This window comes from Gadus chalcogrammus, chromosome 11 (assembly GCF_026213295.1).
Source record: "Gadus chalcogrammus isolate NIFS_2021 chromosome 11, NIFS_Gcha_1.0, whole genome shotgun sequence".
Classification (NCBI taxonomy): Eukaryota; Metazoa; Chordata; class Actinopteri; order Gadiformes; family Gadidae; genus Gadus; species Gadus chalcogrammus.
In genome coordinates this window covers 9,661,167-9,681,892 of record NC_079422.1, presented here as the reverse complement: position 1 = coordinate 9,681,892, position 20,726 = coordinate 9,661,167, and the positions used below count along the sequence as shown (strand labels likewise).

General features: G+C 44.6%; 1 protein-coding gene across 1 annotated transcript in view; it reads left to right on the top strand.

Moving 5' to 3' along the window:
- Positions 1 to 20,726, top strand: part of LOC130392548 (inactive phospholipase C-like protein 2) — a 45,605-nt gene that overhangs the window by 15,872 nt on the left and 9,007 nt on the right. Inside the window, exons 2-3 of the mRNA XM_056603095.1 lie at positions 5,611 to 8,094; positions 11,658 to 11,861. Of these exons, the coding sequence (XP_056459070.1) occupies positions 5,611 to 8,094; positions 11,658 to 11,861 (2,688 nt within the window). The remainder of the gene's footprint in view (positions 1 to 5,610; positions 8,095 to 11,657; positions 11,862 to 20,726) is intronic.

Here is a 20,726-nt window from a genome sequence, read left to right as displayed (position 1 = left end):
GGATGATTCAACTGGACAATTAAAAGCATACAACAAACTCAATGATGAACATAATGTTATGAGAATGTTTTGAACCTGTATTATTGATCTCATTGTTGTTTATTGAAGCCCTTTTAAAATTAATCATCCCATTAAAGTGATTCCTCAGAGTTTGAGCATATATGATGAGCGAAATAAGTACAGGCAAGACATTGGCAACAGCGACAAAAGGAACTGCCAATGTTGGGATTTGCCTGTGGCCGACACACTTGTTTCCTCGCCCAGTCATTTTGTAATTGTTTTAGCCGGTTCTCTTCCTGATTTACAGCCTGGCAGGGCAGCTTAGTGTGTTGGCACTTGGCAGGATGGCTTGGCTGTCTACACAGTCGCCAGACATAATTCTTCAGTTGGTTTGACTGGAGTTGGGACATGGATCACCTTCAGAACCTCTCTTTGGCTCACCGTTGTTTTTTGATATTTTTTTGATATTTTTTTTATTGGTCTCACAAGTGGCTATAGAAAAAACGCTTTGACAGCTCTGTCGAAGCGTTTTTTCTAGAGCCACTTGTTGCGCTGACCCAGAAGACCTCTGGGAAAGTCTTTTCTCTCTTTCTGCAACTGCACAACACCCACTGTCAGTTAGACACCGTTTTGCATCATTTCCTGTGTGTCATCACTGTTGACTATGTGCATGTCCTTGAGGTCTAGTCATGTTCTGATCTGATTTTTATATGGGCTGGTTAAGACAAACTGTACTGCTAAACAACATTAGAGGGTTATATAGAGTATTTGACCTTTGAAATGGGCTTATGGAGCTTTCAGAGGATAAACTTAATGCACTTTATTGCTGGGAGCAGTCAGACGATCACCTTCACATCATAAATGTGACCAATAGGCATATCAAACTTTATACTGCATTGACCAGCTCATTAGACCCATTTTTTAATAAATCATAAACTGGTCTTTTTTTTTCATAAACTGAAAGAATTTACTTTATTAACCCCTGGCGCAACATTTTGGATTCATAGCAAGTATAGGACAGTCAGGGCTTGTTTTCTACATGAATAGACGGCATGGCAGGTTGTAATGTTGGCCAGGTCTGCTGAGGAGGCCTGACGAGAGTCTTTAGACCAGAGACTAATGAGTCCTCTGTGACATCCTGCACATACAGTCCTTACCTGCTCAGTGAGCCAGAAAAATGATCCTCTGGTCCATTAGGGGATCCACATACCTCTGAGAATGAGAGTATTTTGGTAGAGCTCTCACTGTCTCTTGTTCTCTCGCTCTCTCTCTCTCACTCTCACTAACTCTCTCACACACTCACACACACACACACACACACATCCTCTCTGTCTACACTGTACTACTTCGTTCCCTTCCCGTACTGGATTTAAAGCATGTTTGTAATGTGCACAAATTTCAAGCTGTATTCATTTCACAATTAACCTTTCCTTTTAGGGAAGGCTTAGGCCAAATTAAGCCAGAGGGTATTTCCCATTTCTTATACGATGTTGGAATCGGATGAATGGAGATGAAAATAAAAGATAGGGATTAGTTTTACAACCTATCATCAATATCATCTAATGTATTCACAAGGCTAAGACATTCTGCATGCAGACATGTTAATAGTAATCACATGGACTTTTTCAGAACTGCTGGTCGTCACTGCTGCTGTAGAAGGCCTCGGAGCTCTGTTCAGTCTTATTTTTCATTTTTATGTCTTCCATCTACTTTGAAGACCAAAACTAAAGCACTAATTTTATCCTAAAAAGTACCTTAAAACCTGATAACCCTAACTACTGATAACAAACTACTGTTTTGTTTGATGTTTTTCCTTTGTCGCTGTTCTACTGCAGAACCGTCTGCTGAAGAGTAGTTGGAAGTATTTGTGTCTTTTGTAAGACAGCAGTTCCTGGTTATGGCCAGTATGTCTACTCCTAAGCCTGTTTTAAATATAGGTCCCTGCTGGTCTAGTGGACAACATTTTCATCTGGGTTTTATTTTGGAGAGAGTGTGTTAATTACCACCATGGTCTTTCAAATGAGTGAATCATCCGGTGGCAATTGAGGCAGCAGGAATCTCTTTCCTTCTCTATGCTCTGCATTTCACGTTGTTTTTTAGTGCAGATAGCACTAGAGCTGCTATATAATGATCCATGGAAGTGACCTCGATCTTGTTTCCCCACAACTGCATCAGAGCAGGTGGTGCACTCGTTGGTTACCAAACAAAATAAAAAAAAATAGACCTCAGTCAGGAAGTTCTGCTTCTAGTGCTTGACCCATGACTCTGGGTGTGCCCTATTGTGAACTGGACATTAGCCGCCAGTGTTTACTGGACCTGAGCTGCAATTGTTTACTTGATCTAAGCTGCGGTCCACAGGAAATCCTGAGGATAATACTTGGCCTGGTAGCCAAGGTCACGGAGAACCCGCCTTTGGTTAGAACCAGACCCCATGCTGCTACCGTTAGCATCTAGGGAAACTGTGTTGGCAAGAATTGCTGACTCGTTTTGTCATAGCTTACAGTTTGAAATGTATTTTGTTTGTGTTCAGTTAAACAGATTCTGTGTAAATACAATACAATTATGCATTATACAATAGTCTTTTCAAAGTGATATTATAATACTACTAAAATGATGGATGCTGATCTAAAATGTATACAAAAATGTATTCCTAACTATCGATTTATTTGATGTCCATATTCTTGTTTTGACAAGGTAACCATGTAATTTGTCTGTATTATCAGCAGCTCAAGGTCAAACCAAGTGAAATAACTGCATAGAGGGAAAAGAAGGGAGAGGGGCAAATTCTTGCTGGGATAATAAGGATTATATTCAGTCATGCCTGCTGGCTTAAGCCCCTGTGTTACCTGATGAGCCATACCTGAGAAGTAGACGGTGCAAAAGGAAGCAGTGTTATTTGTGTGTACACGCGCACAATCACCCTCCTTTCTCCTTTCTCTCTCTCATGCCCTCCTTCCTGCACAAGAGCTTTGGATTTCTTCACGGTGCATGAGCCACCAAAGTTCCCTATTGATACCAATGGCGCTCGCTTTAACCGTCTTAGATAAACCTGCCTGTCACTGTGAGCTACCTAGCACAGAAGGGGGGAGGATTTACAATATCTAGTCACTTTTAATAAGGCTGTCTCTGTTTTTAGCCGGAAGAAGCAAAGAAAGGTCGGGTGGTTTTCTGCAGAGGAAGTACTTGAATGAGTCTGTTAAGTGTGCAGCTTAGCATGGTCAAGTCCCATGTGTCCCCTAAACCCAGCGTCGGAGAATCTATGATAGGTTGGCAGATTGAACTGAAAATCCTGTTAATTCCTCCATACGGGGTGATCGTCTGTGACCCGCAGGGTTGAGGACATGGATAAGTTCCCATTGTTTCTGGATGTACACTCAGAGATTTGAGCATCGTCATGTGCAACACGCTTCCTTTCTGTTCTCTATCTGTCGGCGGTGGTCTCGTGGTCCCTCTCCTGTGTCTGGTCCCTGTGTAGGGGAGCCTGATGAGCTGTTTGTGCTGATGGTCTCAAAGGGCTCTTCTTATGGTTTATTTTGGGAGAGGAATAATTGCACTCATCATTTTGTGTATAGTCAACATGAGCCACTATAAAAAATGGAAACGGAGCCACTATCCTAGTAGCTCCATTTCCGTGCTACTAGGAAATGGAAATGTCAGTTTCGGTTTTTCTAAACTTAATTTGACAGGGATCATTTGTGTGAGATGATTCCATTAGTGACTGTTTACGATGCAGTGTTTTGAGTTGTCCGAAATGTGTTTTATTAGAAGAAGGTGTACTCTTGCTATATAAGCATAGAAAATGTTTTCCATACATAATTATCCATTGCAGAAATGTTGTTTGGTTATGCTGTTTGATCGACAGTATATTATTTATGCGGTACTGTACTTGATCTTTACTTTTTTGTATACCACACACTTCGACTTCAGTACTGTCACATTTATATGCACCAATGCCCATCATACACACCATTTGTAGTTGAAATTCTATTTCACCTTGTGGAATAGATTAGCGATCAAATTAAAAAAGGAAAAGCTCATTCTCTTCCGGTCTGAATATGTTTACATTTATAATGGTTCAAGTAACAGACATATATGAATGCCTTCCTGTAGTTTAGATGAAAGGCTCTGTCCTTGAATGAACACCTAATCTTACTTATAAAGGCTACTTCTAATAACTCCTAACCCAAATAACACAAGCAACAGCCCCTATACCACACTAATGCCAAAAGTATTGAGTTTGACAGAAACTAATCCGAGGAATTTAATAACCAGTATACTTAATGGAACATTTTGGAAGTCCAGGGGCTTCTTGTTGTACAAGAATATCAGAACTGGAGACAGTACATTGTGTAAGCAGGACATTTGCTTAACGCATCTATAAAATGTCACTGTCCGAACTCTGTTTATTTTTACAATAAATGGTAACGACGACAAACAGTTACTGAGCGGAGGTTTTGTAAGATAAACCTCCAGGGTGAGGAAACTCTATAGGAAACTGAAACGGCTGAACAATATGTCAATATATCAAACCAAGCAGCTGTAATTGTTCAGCGACATGAGGGATGTCACGTCAGGCGGTGTGCTCTATTCCATCATTCTTTAATAATCAAGCACCTGCAAAATGTTCTTCAATTTTAATGCTGCCAATAAAACATTGAGTGCAGTGACAATTAAAACATGTGTAACAAAGCAGAAGAACTGATTGAGAGGTTCACATTTGTTTGATGTTTGCTAACAATGGGGGTAATTGGGTTAACATTTTAGACTTTCCGGGACAGGGATTAGCATTCATAAATGGAAAACCTAAAAACAAAAATTCCGTTGTGTAATACATTGTTGTTTGAGCACAGTAATCCCGTCTGCCCCAGTGAATTCCTTGCAGGACCCATGTTTAAGGCCACCTCCATTCAGCAAGATGAGATGAGTTTGGGGGGGGGGATTTGTGCAGGGTTAAGCACACAAAGCGCACTGGGCTTAAGAGAGCTGACTTCTGCAAAATTGTGTGGTTATTTTTTCAATTAAATCAAGTAAAGGCTGATCGTCCCTGGCCCCTGTGTACTTAGATGCAGGGATAAAAGGGAAAAGTCTCCAGTGATGCTCAGGCACAAAACCAGTAATGCTTTCAAAGTATAGAGCTATGATGATGAAATAACCCCCTTGGGTCAACGGTTGAATTAAGTTTGGTGTTAGTTCATGCAGATTCTGTTCCCAGACCTTTCAGACTTTTTTTTATCGTGAGATCCGTTTTAGGGGATATTTCTACTAGTATTAGAGGAAGTCTAACTAGGGAACAAACCAATAAGCATATAAATATTTTGAGTGGTTGCCATTGTTGTCAACTTCTCTTCCCTAACAGCATCATTATTGTCAGTATATAGGGCATATTATTAACGCAATAAAAGCATGTTATTAACTTGACCATTCAAACCAGAATATAGAGTGGGGAGCCAGATAGTGTAGTGGTTCGAAGGTTTGCTCTCCGCTGATCCTTGAGCAACATGCCTAACCTATACCTGCTTCTTAAGGAAATGTATCAATTTTTTTTTGAATATTAACAATAAAACAAACACAAAACTGTAATAATTCCTCTCCCTTTCACCACCCTTGCAGGATGGCTCGCGGCAGCGCAAAGAGAGGAAGAAGACGGTGTCCTTCAGCAGCATGCCCACGGAGAAGAAGATCAGCAGTGCCAGCGACTGCATCAACGCCATGGTGGATGGCTCGGAGCTGAAGAAGGTGCGCTCCAACTCCCGCGTCTACCACCGCTACTTCCTGCTCGACGCCGACATGCAGTCGCTGAGGTGGGAGCCCTCGAAGAAGGAGTCGGAGAAGGCCAAGATTGACGTCAAGTCCGTCAAGGAGGTGCGGACGGGCAAGAACACGGACACGTTCAGGACCAATGGCAGCTACGATCAGATATCGGAGGACTGCGCCTTCTCGATCATCTACGGTGAGAGCTATGAGTCGCTGGACCTGGTCGCGAATTCCGCCGACGTAGCGAACATCTGGGTGACGGGTCTGAGGTATCTGATCTCTTACGGGAAGCACACCTTGAACATGATTGAGAGTATCCAGAACAGCATGCGCTCCTCTTGGCTCGGGGAACTCTTCGATGAGACCGACGTCCACAACAGTAAGCAGGTGAACATATGTGCAGCGGTGCAACTGGTGAAAAATCTAAACCCGGGACTAAAAAATGTAAAGATAGAGTTGAAATTCAAGGAGTTCCACAAAGCTAAGGACAAAACAGGCCCTGACGTGACCAAAGAGGAGTTCATTGAAGTGTTTCATGACCTCTGCACCCGACCAGAAATCTATTTCCTCTTTGTTCAGTTTTCCAGCAACAAAGAGTTTCTGGACACCAAGGACTTGATGATTTTCCTCGAGGCCGAGCAGGGCATGGCTCAAGTGAGCGAAGAGACAAGCCTGGAGGTGATACAGAGCTACGAACCGTCCCGAGAGGGCCAGCTCAAAGGCTGGCTTTCCCTGGATGGCTTCACCAACTACCTTATGTCGCCGGAGTGCCATATCTTTGACCCCGAACAAAAGACAGTGTGCCAAGACATGAACCAGCCACTGTCTCACTATTACATCAACGCCTCGCACAACACGTACCTGATCGAGGATCAGTTCAGGGGGCCCTCGGACATCACAGGGTACATCCGGGCCCTTAAGATGGGCTGCCGCAGCGTAGAGTTGGACGTGTGGGACGGGCCCGACAACGAACCGGTCATTTACACCGGACACACCATGACCTCGCAGATCGTTTTCCGCACCGTCATCGACATCATTAACAAGTACGCTTTTGTGGCGTCAGAGTTCCCGCTATTACTGTGTCTCGAAAATCACTGTTCCCTGAAGCAGCAGAGGGTCATGTTCCAGCACCTGAAAAAGATCCTGGGTGACAAGCTCTACCTCGACCCTCCAAAACCCGAGGAGCTCTACCTCCCCTCGCCCTTTGAAATGAAAGGTCGAATCCTGCTGAAGGGCAAGAAGCTCGGCACAAACGTCACCGGTTCAGAGGGTGAGGTGACGGATGAGGACGAGGGTGCGGAGATGTCCCAGCGGATGACCATCGAGTCTGGGGAACAGCAGACTCCCGCGCCCAAGAAGTTCCAGCTCTCCAAGGACCTCTCCGACCTGGTGACCCTGTGTAAATCGGTGGAGTTCAAAGACTTCCCGACGTCCTTTCAGAACCAGAGGCCCTGGGAGCTGTGCTCCTTCAACGAGGTCTTAGCGAGCCGTTGTGCGAGTGAATTTCCAGGCGATTTCGTGAATTACAACAAAAAGTATCTGGCGCGCGTTTACCCCAGCCCGATGCGGATCGACTCGAGCAACATGAATCCTCAGGACTTCTGGAAGTGCGGTTGTCAGATCGTTGCGATGAACTACCAGACGCCCGGCCTCATGATGGACCTAAACATCGGCTGGTTCCGACAGAACGGAAGCTGTGGCTACGTGCTGCGCCCGGCCATCATGAGGGAACAGGTGTCCTACTTCAGCGCCAACACCAAAGACTCTGTTCCTGGCGTGTCCCCACAGCTGCTGCACATCAAGATCATCAGCGGACAGAACTTCCCAAAGCCCAAAGGCTCCGGGGCCAAGGGAGACGTGGTGGACCCCTACGTGTACGTGGAGATCCACGGTATACCTGCGGACTGTGCCGAACAGAGGACTAAGACGGTCACCCAGAACGGGGAGAACCCGCTGTTCGACGAGAGCTTTGAGTTCCAGATCAACCTGCCGGAGCTGGCCATGGTGCGCTTTGTAGTGCTGGACGACGACTACATCGGTGACGAGTTCATCGGCCAGTACACCATCCCCTTTGAGTGTCTTCAGCCGGGCTTCCGGCACATACCGCTGCAGTCTCTCACCGGGGAGTTGCTGCCCCACGCCTGGCTGTTCGTCCACGTGGCCATCACCAACCGACGGGGGGGTGGCAAGCCCCACAAGCGGGGGCTGTCGGTTCGCAAGGCTAAGCGGAGCAGGGAGTACGCAAGCATGCGGGTGCTGTTGATCAAGGCCCTGGATGACGTCTTCAAGACGGCCATGGTTCCGTTGAGGGAGGCCACGGACCTCCGGGAAAACATGCAGGTAAGAGCGCTACTGCCAAGTGCTCCTTAACCATGTCATGGTTTTAACACAACGCAAAGGTCAGGGTATTTTATGTTCATCTCACATCCATATCCAACAAGTTCTGGGTTCATACCCCAGTGTACAATGTTCCTGTAGAGTGTAGACATTCCGAGAGCAAGATGCATTACCCCTACCTGCTCATAAGTAAGGGATAATGCCCGACGAGGTGTCTATTATCCGGAATTAATGGACTACGCGGAGGCCTTATACGTCCATTAATTCCTGATAATTGATACCTCAAAGTGCATTATTCCGCTTATACCATGGTCACTTGCCAAAGAAGATAAATTAAGACCATTAATTTACCATGCGTTGTGCAATCCAAATATAAAGTTTTTCAAAAGCCATAACTTTGTTTCCCTGGTAACGCCTGAGGGTTTGACTAATACCTGGAACAATCATTACCCTCCTGTAAGGTTCTTATGCAATGGAAACGTTGTTCACTCCTCAAGTTAATAGGACAGACTTTAGCTACGATTTAGCAACGGGAGGTATTTTAGTCTGTTCAGCTATGAGCCAGAGAGCTAACGTTATCGATTGCACATATTTATAATTCGAAATTCGTCCAAGCCTTTATACCACAAATACGGTACTCTAGGGTCAAGCATAACCGCATTGTCTGATCAGTTTAATTAATTTTTCACCATTGACCAGCTCCCGTTATGAAGACCGAATCACCGCGCCATTCGTTTCAATGGGAATCTCGACGGTCTATACTTTCAACATGAAGTATACATATTTATCATTTGAAATTCGTTCCAGCCTTTATACCACAGATACTATAAGGTCTATAGCTTATAACCGCGTTTTCTGATTACAGTTTAATGCATTTTTCACAATTTACCAGCTCTCGTTTTGAAGGCTGAACAGACAATTTGACTGGAATTACTTAAGAGGTGTCCGTATATCAGGGGTTAATGCACACCCTGCAGCCAATCAAAATCGAGTATTCCCCCAGATCAGGGTATAAAAGAAAGTATTTGCTGTAAGACACTATGGTTTAAAGCCCCTGGTTAATACAAAGGGCATTGAAAATAGTAATCCGGGTCACCATGAATCATACAGTTGCGGTTTATGCGTTGCAATATTTGTTTACAAGACAATGTTTTTCATCAATAGGACTAAAAAAAAGAATACAAACCTCAGACCCCAAAGTCTCCTGTAGATCATAACCAGGTCCTCCACAAAGGCTCTGGAGCGTCATAGGAGAAAAGGGTTGGTTTGGCAGCAGCAAAACAAAGCCACTGGGCCTGATTCAAATCAGATGTGATCTAATCCCTGTGTGTTGTGCAACACACAGGACCGTCTGCTGGGGGACTTCAAAGCCCACTGCCGAGCTGGCAAGACGGGGCTTCTATTAAAGCCGGTTCTAGTTATTCAGAGGCTTCGACCGCATTCATCTCCATGCTTTAATATTTGAAGCTAGATCAGGTAATGGGGCCAGACACACGCTCTTGTGGGTCGCATCACTAAAAATGTGACTAAAAGTTTGTCGCGAGGGGATTAATCTCACGGCTGTTTCAGATGCATGGCGCTGTATGTATTCCTTTAAGGTTTGTCTAGTTTTAGAAAAACCCTGCTTTCAACTCCTCAGATCGGCTAACGTTTGTGGTGTATTTCCTTGACCTTTATGATCTCTGGGCGGGCTTTGTTTTCTCACCATGTTTTCAAGTATGAAAAGGGAAGTTCATGTAGAAAGGAACTGAGACACACACACACACACACACACACACACACACACACACACACACACACACACACACACACACACACACACACACACACACACACACACACACACACACACACACACACACACACACACACACACACACACGTCCCTCCTTTCTCTCCGTCCCAATACTTTTGTTTATGAAACGCTTATGATTAGACCCCAAGGAAGGTCGGTGTGTCTTCCTCTGTGTGTGTGCATGTCTGTTTATGTGTGTGTCTCTCTTTCTGACTTTGTGTGTGTGTGTTTGAGGGAGGAGAGGGTGTTTAAGAGAGATTGATAGTGAAGGAATGAGTGTGAGAGTGTTGGAGGGGTTGCTTTGCAGTGCAAGTATATTGTATATGCAGGTGTGTTTTCGAGTGCCGAAAGTTACCACAGATAACAAGCGTTTCCTCTCACAAGCACTTCCTCTGATAGTACTGCACGGCTATTTTTGTCAGTGCTAGTGTTGTGTTTTCATGATAGTGGAGTTCAATGGAGCATCTGAATCTTAACATTTTAACCAATGTTACAATATGGGTGCTGCATATACTTAATAATACTCTTGCCAATGTCTTCTGTACTTGTGCTACAAGTTTTAATTCTTTAAAAAACTACCATACTACATATAAATCCAGCACATGTATTTTCCAAAAGGAAAATATATATCTCCTTCAAAGTTAAGGAGTCAGTGTACGCTTAGTATTCCCCCTATAAAATAGAATTGTGTTTCTGGTAGTTTTATGTGTAGTTCTAATTACCTAGCTTCCAAAGCTGCCTTAAGCAATCTTCCCCACATCATGACATCCAACATGTAACCTAAACCCTGTTACCACAGAAAAGTCCTTCTTGTGGTCATGTGTGCAGTATGTACGTGTACAGAGATGATGCTCACAGCCAACAGTAACAGAACTGTAGCCTCGGCATCGATGTCCCTTTGTTGAAGACTTGGGTTCATGGGGGATATCAAGGATGTACCCTGCTGACGGCAGCGCTCCTGTCTTGTCCAACACGATGTGTATATATTTATATATATATATACATACATCTATCTTTATCCCTTTGGCGGGGATGCCCAGGCATGCCCTGCTCGCTACAGCAGAGGTACACCAGGCTCCCGCTCAGGAGTGCAGATGAAGGCTGTCAGAAATAATAAGCCTAGGAAGCAGTGATAAGATCTGACCGATTTACATTTCAGGGCCCCCGGTCGAAGTAAGCGAACACCGTTCTCTTTGAGTCGGGCTCTGTGGCGGAGGCTTCTGGTGTCCTCCTTTTTGGCGGCGTCATGTTGAGTTCCATTTACATCTTGTCATCGTCGCAGACACTTTCACCCAGAGTACTGGACTTGCTGAGGCTGAGAGCAGTGACTGCGTGCTTTCAATTGGAGTCACTACAATAAAGACTGAAAGTAGAGTCTTGAGTCTTGGTTACATAAGTTTCATCGGTCAAATGTCTATGGGACATAACTTGGGTTTTTGAATGAGCGGCTTTTACTTCTTCGCCACCTACAGAGTATGTTATGTACGATCATTAAAAAAAACCATGTTAATTCCCATAGAGATTTGACAGATGGAACCACGAGCCTCGGCGCCGGGACTTATTCTTCAGAGGTCTATAGGAATCAGCAAACAACAGTTTTCCGATTTTTCATTTTTATATATATAATATATCTATTCAATAAAAGTAATTATACAAAGCTAGCTTTGATGTAACGTGCATCAGAGGTGGTACATTCCCCTTTATGGTGCTGTATGCCTGATCCTTGCCCACAGTCTTCTCTCTCTCTCTGTCTGTCCACCTCCGCCCCCAGAACGCCATCGTGCCCTTCAAGGAGCTGTGCGGCCTGTCAGCGGTGGCCAACCTGAAGCAGTGCATCCTGGCACTCTGCCCCAGGCTCATGGGCCCCGACGGTAGCCCCCTGCTGCTGTTCGACCTCGGTGACCAGTACCCCAACCTTGAGGCCCAAGGCGTGCCCCCTGAGGTCCTCAAGAAGGTGGTCACCACCTATGAACTGGTGAGTAGCCCACGAAAGTAACCACTATGGGGTTAAAGTAGACCTTTTTATAAACACGACAGTATCATAATTAATAATAATAATGATAATGTATATATTTTAAACACACAGAAAAGCTTCATATAGATACAGTCAAAGGTAAAAATCAAAAGCAATAGCATTATTTGTATGCATTGAGATGGACCTGGAACGTTCATCATGTGAAGTAATGAATTGGTAGTAATGCACATCAAAGCGTGCATTCCGGTTCACGGTTAGCCTAGTCTTGCACCGCGGCACTCCTGCTTGGGACCTCTGGGCTGAGTGCTTTGGATGTTTGTTTTGTGGTGATTGTTCTGGAAATGCCTTGTGTGCCTTGTCCCCGACCACTTTCAGTCTTTACATTGGTGTTCACATTTGCTCCCTGATAGCAAAATAGTACAACAACGGTTAACCAGTCACCGATTTAATGACTTGGCTAACATTGGCATGCTTCACGTGTTAGCTGTGGCTGGCCAACAGGCAGCAAAAGATAACGTCAAAATAAAAGCCTCTTTGTTCCAGGTGTTTTGATTGACGGCTTTGGCTGTGCATCATTGGCTTGGAGATGGCTTTAGGTGCTGGGATAAAACTCTTTGCTTGATTAATAGCCGAAACCGTGTGTGCACATAGAGAGGAAGGGTACAGCAGTTCTAGGCCATATGAAGCTGTGTTATGTAAATAAATAAATAAAATCAATGTTCACCATGGGCTGGAGTTATGTAACATGTCACCGGGGCTGCTGGGATCCAAAGCCATTATCCATGGCACATCCTGTTCCCTCCTATTGATTCTCCCACATTGTTCCTTTGAGCATGGCCACTGTTATTGCTTTCATAAGGTTTGATGTGGAAATCCCCCCCCAAAAAAACAACTAGATGAGAGGAGATGAACAATAAAGAGGAGACGCATGCAAAGATTGTCCATGTCAACAGAATTGAATATCAGGATATGTTAAACTGTTTAGATACAGACAATGTTCTACTATATTAATTTCAACAAGATTCCAACAGCGCAGAGAACAGCAGCGATCTCTCTGTCCCTGCTCACTGTCTGTGCTCTCGCTCTATTGTTATTCAGCGTGACGTTCAACACAAGCCAAACTGTGGAGAATATCATAACTAATGTGGAAGACTTAGCAGCTTTGAGCATGTTTTAACCTTTGCTCTTGCCGATAGCAATTTAACTACTATAACACATCCTTAGAGATCTGGTAAATACTGAAGAACCAAGACCTCACTCCATGGCATCTCAACAGGATTGAATGTGTTCTCAATGTATGGTGCTTCTTTAGACGGTTGTAGAGTTGCGTCACACTTTTGCATAGCAGTGCGGGGTCTCCTGAATATTCAGTAACCTCACACACGCCTGACACACTTGTTTGAATCCCAGCTGTTGCTGAATATCGGGCACATTAGCGAGTCGCAGAGTAGAACAAAAGCAAGAACACCCTTCATAGAGAGGCTGTCGTTTGCAACACATCAGAAAGGTCAGAGGTTGCGCTGACTGTTAAGCCATTAGCATTCCATTAATAGTCGCTCCTCTAATGGGCTGTTAATGCCAGTCCACGGATATCTGATTCTGAAAAGTAATTTGGGGTGTGGAGATACAAACAGATATTTTATGCGCAGTGGAGCCCAGAAAATGTCTTGCGGAGCATTGCCACTATGAAAAGTGGTATTAGAGAAGTATTGCGCCTCTATAACTATCATTAACTAATGACAAAATACAATTGTCATTTATATTTTTCCCCTAGTCTTAACGCGACTCCCTGCTGGGAATATGCTGTGAGAAAAAAAGCCCATGCACGACTACGATTATGGACTTGCCAAGTTATGATTTATTTAGTGTTGCTGTGTAGCAGTATAGCTTTTACTGTCATGGCAGCGCTCGATCGGCATGCAGAGGGAGCATCTCGTAATGGGCGGAGGCTGACGAGACTTGGCAAGCGGAGAACGGTTAAGGTGCCCAAGGTGCCATCAGCACCACCAGCACGACCCCCCCCCCTGCCCCACACCCACGACTCCACTCAGACTCAGAATGGACAGAGGGATAATCGGCCCTGATGGAAAGAGTGCTGGGCAGTTCGAGGAAGGGAAAAGGGGAAAATGATAGGCGTTTAGGGAACTAAATCAAATAAACGAAGGGTGGGCTGGGCTGGCTTGAGAGGCTCATAGCCATGGCGGGGCGAGGACGTGCATGGGGGGAGGTTGGCTATCAGATAAAGAGACTAGAGACTCTGAAGACTGATGACCAAACAACATAAGGGCTGTAGGTAATGGCTGGAGCGACGCGGTGAGAGAGCCACCTGGAGTCACAGGGGATCTGTGATCGTAAGCCGGTCTGAGGATGGGCCTGCTCTGGCTCCCAATGCCCTTTCGGCATTCGGAGTTAACGACCACAAAACTAGTCCAATGTCAGTATTGGACAATATGGTCCAATTTCTGAACTGTTTCAACGAGTGCTGAAAAGAAAGAGAAACGTCCCAAAAAAAATATTATCAACTGAAAAATTCCCAAACTGTAACCACAGTGGCGTGCTCAGCCGGGTTTAGATTTGTCATTGTTTAATGGTTTGATTAGCCACTAAAGCCTGCTTGGTCCTCTGTTGAAAAGAGCCTGAATGTTATAATAATAAGGCATAAAACTGTCCTCCTGTGAATTCCTATTCAATTAAGTCAACTCCCACGATAAAGAACGGGCCTTGTTACTCGACGTATTCAGTTAAAATCCACACCAGGCAAACGGCTCCGACCTTGTTTAATGCCCGCTAATGTGGCCGGCGAACACACTTATCCTCTTGTCCGCGGAGGTGTAGCGTAGTCCGCCCACTCGCCTCTGTTCGACCCCTTTAAATACATTTTAAGATGCAGCGTGTGCCAGCCAGGCGGTAATTTCTTCCCCCCACCTTCAGGGATATAATTACCATGCGCACGACAGCCCCGCCGGCCGGGGAAGTGCAGCTGCGGTGGAAACGTCAGCACGCAGCAAAGTAAATCCCGCTGTAAAAAAAATGTGACCTGGTGGGGGAGGGGGGACACACTGGGTGGGCAACACGTCTGACAACACATTGCCGATGCTGCATGCATAGCCTCGTTTTAGATGCAAACAACACTCCAATGCGTTTCATCCTGGTGAGCCTTATTCAGTCTAAAAGCAGCACTGCGCTTTGCGTCTGTGCTGCAGTTTTTGCAAGTTGTGGACGCCAGTGGTGATTGCTCAGGATAATCCAGTTTAAAAGAAGATCCCTCCTTTCGTGTTGACCAAATAATAATACATGAGGAAATTTAGAGGAAGGAAATAACGGAAAGACTACAGGGGTTACTATAAATACACACAGGGACCTCTTCTGTTACTTAGTGGTAGGGTGTTGTTTAATTGCAATTCCCTGGGTTCATAAAAATCGACTCAAGTATATTTTAGAGCCCTTTATTCCAGTTACAGTCCTAGCGGGCTTCACACTAGAACACGTTAGATGACGCCCCCTCACACCAAGTACTCAAGCGAGAAAGAGAAAATCTCCCCAAAAGCCAGAGTGAGGTAGAGATCCTTCCAGGGATAGACAGGAGAGCACTGGGTTTGCAGACACTGAATATCCTATCAAGAATATTCCATGTTTAAAAGTATCGTAGTCCTAGACGTAGTAGGCGAAGATAGTCTAGTGTTTAGGCTGATTCACTCCTAACTGAAAGGCACCTGGTTCGATCCCCAATGTCACCATCCTACCTGGTAGGCGCATGTATCCAAAATACATTTTAAGTTTATTTGGTTAAAAAAGTCTTGTAAATGAGGCCGTATAACAAACAGTTTGATGTAAAGGTAGTGTATGTGAACGTGTGGATGAACCTAAGGTGACAAGAACGAGAGCATAAGTCATGTGCTGATTGATCTACATACGGTATGAGTCAGGTCGTCAACTAGACTTAAGTGTTTTCATGCCCCCCCACCTTCTACTGATTCGTCAGGCCAAGGTGCCCCCCCACCTTCTACTGATTCGTCAGGCCAGATCTATCATCGACTGATCATATAGGATTTGTTGATATATATTTGTCTCGATGATGCCTAATTTTTGGACTTGTGTGTTGTTTAAATGCTTGAAAAAACCGAATCAACCGTCTTCTCAAGGTCTCCCCAGCTGTCTGTAGGCGCAGTACCTCCGCTGAATGCCTTTACCAACAATAGAACCTTTCTCCATGTAAAGATGTAAACGTCCGTTCATGTTTTCTGCATTCAATTTCACAGATAATCTAGGCTACTATTAGACTTGTATACCTTAATATAGACGGTCATTCATGTAACACATCAACAATCAACACCTAAGAGACTGCAGAAGGGTTTGAGTGAAAAGAAGAGTTGGAATTGGAATGTTTATCCAGATATTATGTTTACTTCTAGACTTACGGCCTATAATGTGCTCTACTTAGAAGAAATAATGATTGGATAATGCCAATGCCATTACACAAAGTGGATATCAAACAAAAGACATTTCAAACAAGGGACATTTATTGAAAGAAGTACATAACGCAGCAAATTACACACAGAAGACTGAATCAAACCGCCAGCCCCACAAAAAAAAACATTGCACAACCAATGGGCTTTTTTCCCCCCAATGCTGCGGTACCCCTCAGTCAGCAGCCCTGTCCTCCCAGTGGAATGTCCCGCTGATGCAAATGCACAATCTTCCCGACACAATCCCCCCCGACCCAGCGGTCCGACTGAAGTCCACGTCGGCTTGGTGTCTTCCCATTGAAGATTTCAATCTGTGAAGATCAAGGTTGCACATCTTTTACTACCTGTGTGACCCGCTCCCTGTCGTCACGTAAAGAGACGGACTGGCCTGCTGGCCCGGCCCGACCCTGTGCTGCAGGGACATGCTGAACTCCTCCGCAGCCCCGTTCCCTCCCTACACTAATGCAAACAGAAGGCTGAGCAGCTGAGTCACGGCCGGGAGGTCTGAAGGCACTAAGATGCATCTATTTTTAAACGTATATTTAGTATTTATCCTCTCTCTGAAGTCGATCAGACAACTTTGGTCTGACTATGACTGTATGAATGGGACCGCTTTAAAACTGTGTGTGTGTGTGTGTGTGTGTGTGTGTGTGTGTGTGTGTGTGTGTGTGTGTGTGTGTGTGTGTGTGTGTGTGTGTGTGTGTGTGTGTGTGTGTGTGTGTGTGTGTGTTTTATATATTTTATACACTCATACACACACACCAGCTCTGCCAGCTTGTTTGGAGCAGTCGGGAGTTTAGGGCCTTCCTCAAGGGCATTTTGATACCGGCCGTGAGGACCAAAGAATGGTACCGGAAACCGTCTAGTTGCCAGGCAACATGCCCCCCCCTCCCCCCCCTTAGGCTGGTGCTAGCGTCAAATATTTTGTCATGTGCACATTAACTCAACAACAGCAGGCACAGATTGCAAATTCAATGCATGATTCCCAGGCTTCCTCAACAAAGCAAACCAGTAATCAGAACAAACCGTAAAAAAAAATGGAAATAAACGTTGAATTAACATATTTCAATCGTTACAAAGAAATAATGAGAATATGTACACATATTGTTACTTAAATAGCAACGTGCATTATGCTGTTTAGTTATGTTTACATTTGGTTGGGAGTATTATTGAAAGCGATACGTAGAGATATCTGTAAATTGGTGATACCCAGTTGTTTAATTCCAAATTCATCATTGTACGTTCAGAAGAGGGGTTCCCTGCGTTAGCTTTTATTTTCCATTAGCCAATGTGATGCAGAGTTCCAGTGGCCTAGCCCCTGTTGAAGACTATAATTTGTCTACAAACACACATTGGATTAGCAGGCCACCTGTGATGCGACAACACCACAGATACGCAACTTATCTCGTCGTATCCTTTCTAGTAAAGCGACAGATGGGTAACAGAGCCGGTGTGTGTGTGTGTGAAGGGTACAGGTGTGACGATGTGTCAACAGTTAAGCAGTCTCATTATGTTGCCTGGGGGGAGAGACGGGTCCCTGAACCTGTTGGTTAGAGTCCGGTTGCTCCTGGGTGATAACAGGTGTGACCGTTTTTGGCCGGGATGGCTGACAACCCCCTGGTCCTCCTCCTAACATTGCTGGACAATATTTTCCTTAAGTCTCCCACCTCAGAAGAGCACCAGTAATGCAAAGCCTTTTATCACAGTGAGCCATTAGCTCAGAGTAAAGTAAAGATACCAGCTTGCCTTGTTGTAGCCTTTATTACACCCTTAGTTTCTCTGAGGATGTGCACTTAGAGGTCTTTTACATGGTGTGCTGCCGGAAATTAAAAAGAAAATGGATTCTACCTCATCCCATCTAAATTAAGTCAGAATTAAAGTAAGTCAAACGAATGCCCTTTGGAGAAGAGTCTCTTATAAGACTCTGTAAACCCAACTGGTTGTCTGTATGGGGTACTAAGAAATTCGTTTTTTAAAGGCTTAATATAAGACCGATACGTGCTAGAGCAAATATCCAGGGGCACTTAGAGACAAAAGGAAAGGCTGATGATATTGTTTAATGGAGAGGTCAGTTGCTGACAGCACACAGAGTAATCCATTAACTCCACTGAAACCTGATTAATCATAAACAATAGAGTGAGGGGAAGCCTGTGGGACGGTAATGGAGCGCTTACATTCTGGAAAGTTTGGCCTGGGCACAAATCTCGATTTCTTTCAAGCTAATGGACAATTTTCGATTCAAACCTAGATTTCTACGAAGACCAAAATATATGCTCCATCGTTTGAAGCAACTAATGAACCCCTTTTTTTCTACTGGATAAATGGGGAGCATATATTTTGCTATGTTATATGTAACGTGTAATGTAAAGGACAATGATAAGAAAGAACTGAAGAAAATGATGCTGCCAAAGTTACCTGCTTTTCTGCAGGTGCTTATGCCGCTTTTCCACCGACAGTATCATCTCAACTCGCCAAGACTTAGCGCAGCACGACTTGGTTTGGTTCCAGGCACGTCGTGGTTCCATCTAAAAAAGCAGCTCTTCAACATGGGCGGGTCGAATAAAATTACTTCTTCAACGTGGGCGCGTCGCATAGCAGGCGACACATAAACAGACAGGGCTACAGAAAGGAGCATATCCACCTCTGTCAAGGTCCACGGCGTGTTCTTGCGCGCTGATCCTGAAGTGTTCAATAATCAATCACTATTGTTGTCTGAACGCTGATGCTACTATTTAAAGATGGCAGTGTCGTGCCGAAAATGGAATCCCCGTCTGAAGTCGCACCCCCTCTTCGCTTATTTCATCTGTGCTGTGGTTACATGAATTTACAATTCTTACATGTATTACTTGTAAACTATTACGTATTTTAGTGCCCTCGTAGTTCATTATCATGAATGTGACATCTTGCGTTGTAGGTCGCCTATAAAATGTAACATCGCTTTGTGTGACAAGTTGCTCATCTTGTGATTATATGATATAAACACTGCTATAACGCGGAGAGGGGCTGCGATTTGAGACGAGGATTCCATTACCAACACCTGGTATCGGAAAACAGGCACGGATGACAACTAATTTAGCGAAAACAGAAGTAAAAACTATGTTTTTGTCGGTCTCCCAAAATATGAACGTTCTGCTCTGCTTCAAAAACAGATTTTGAACGCAGTCTTTTCATGACTTTATCTAGTAAACTGTCTTTTTGGATTGTAACATGGCCCCTCCTTCCCAGAACTCTCAGTCCAAAATGCGTTTCTTAAATTGTGTTTGAATCCCATTTGAAACAGTGAGTTCACTGACACTTTAAGGCGGATCTGCATAGTCTGGAACTTTCATAAATCTCTTATTTTGAGGTTCAGCAATTTCACTAACCGTCGGACAGTAAAAATGCAATTCAATTGCATTTTTACTGAAAAATGAATTAATTAAATCAAAGAATTCACCCAGCTCAATGTACTGTGGTAATGACCATCGCTGTGGCACTACCTAAGACCACCCGCATAGAGGGGATGTCTTCTGCCCAGGGCTCAATCTCCTCAAAGGTGAATCCTACTTCCTCATTGGTCTCTACGCCGGTGCTTGTATATCTTCTTGAGAACACGTGATTCTGAGCATGTGCAAAAAGTCACACAACTCTGGCCAATCTTTATGATGTGACCACGATGTGTTGTACACACAAACAAATATGCAAACGTCCTCCACTAGTTTCTATCACAAACTAACCGGAGAATGTAGCGTGACAGGCTGTATGTCGCCCTATGACGTTAAACTGTGTGGACCGAGCCACACTGCTGGAGTGTAATTCAGCCTAGACCACCACTATGACCGATGTAGTGTGATGATTTTTTTTTGAAGCCCCTGAATCGTCTGTTCGTCATCATTGATTGTCGAGATCAGTCTTTTATTTCTAGTTTGAGGGGCGTTTCTGAACGCCTTGGAATTGAATATTTGAATCTGTTCACCAAGACCCCCTGCTGTGTAGAATCTGTGCAGGCACTGCTCCACTGCATAATCGTCCGCATGTTAATCAGTCGCAGCGCCTTATATCACGTCGTATCAACCACACGGGCTAACTGCTCATGGCCCTTAAATGATACGCTTTCAAATGGTTCTCTGCCCTTCTGGTGTGTGTGTGTGTGTGTGTGTGTGTGTGTGTGTGTGTGTGTGTGTGTGTGTGTGTGTGTGTGTGTGTGTGTGTGTGTGTGTGTGTGTGTGTGTGTGTGTGTGTGTGTGTGTGTGTGTGTGTGTGTGTGTGTGTGTGTGTGTGTGTGTGTGTGGCTGGCCTCTTTAATAAAAAGCAGTCGACGCGTCCGGATGAGAATAACTTGTCTCCTTCCTGAGTCGTCCTTCCCTCCAATTTACCAAACGCGGCCCAGCTGCCTGGCCCGGCCGCGCGTCCGTAATAA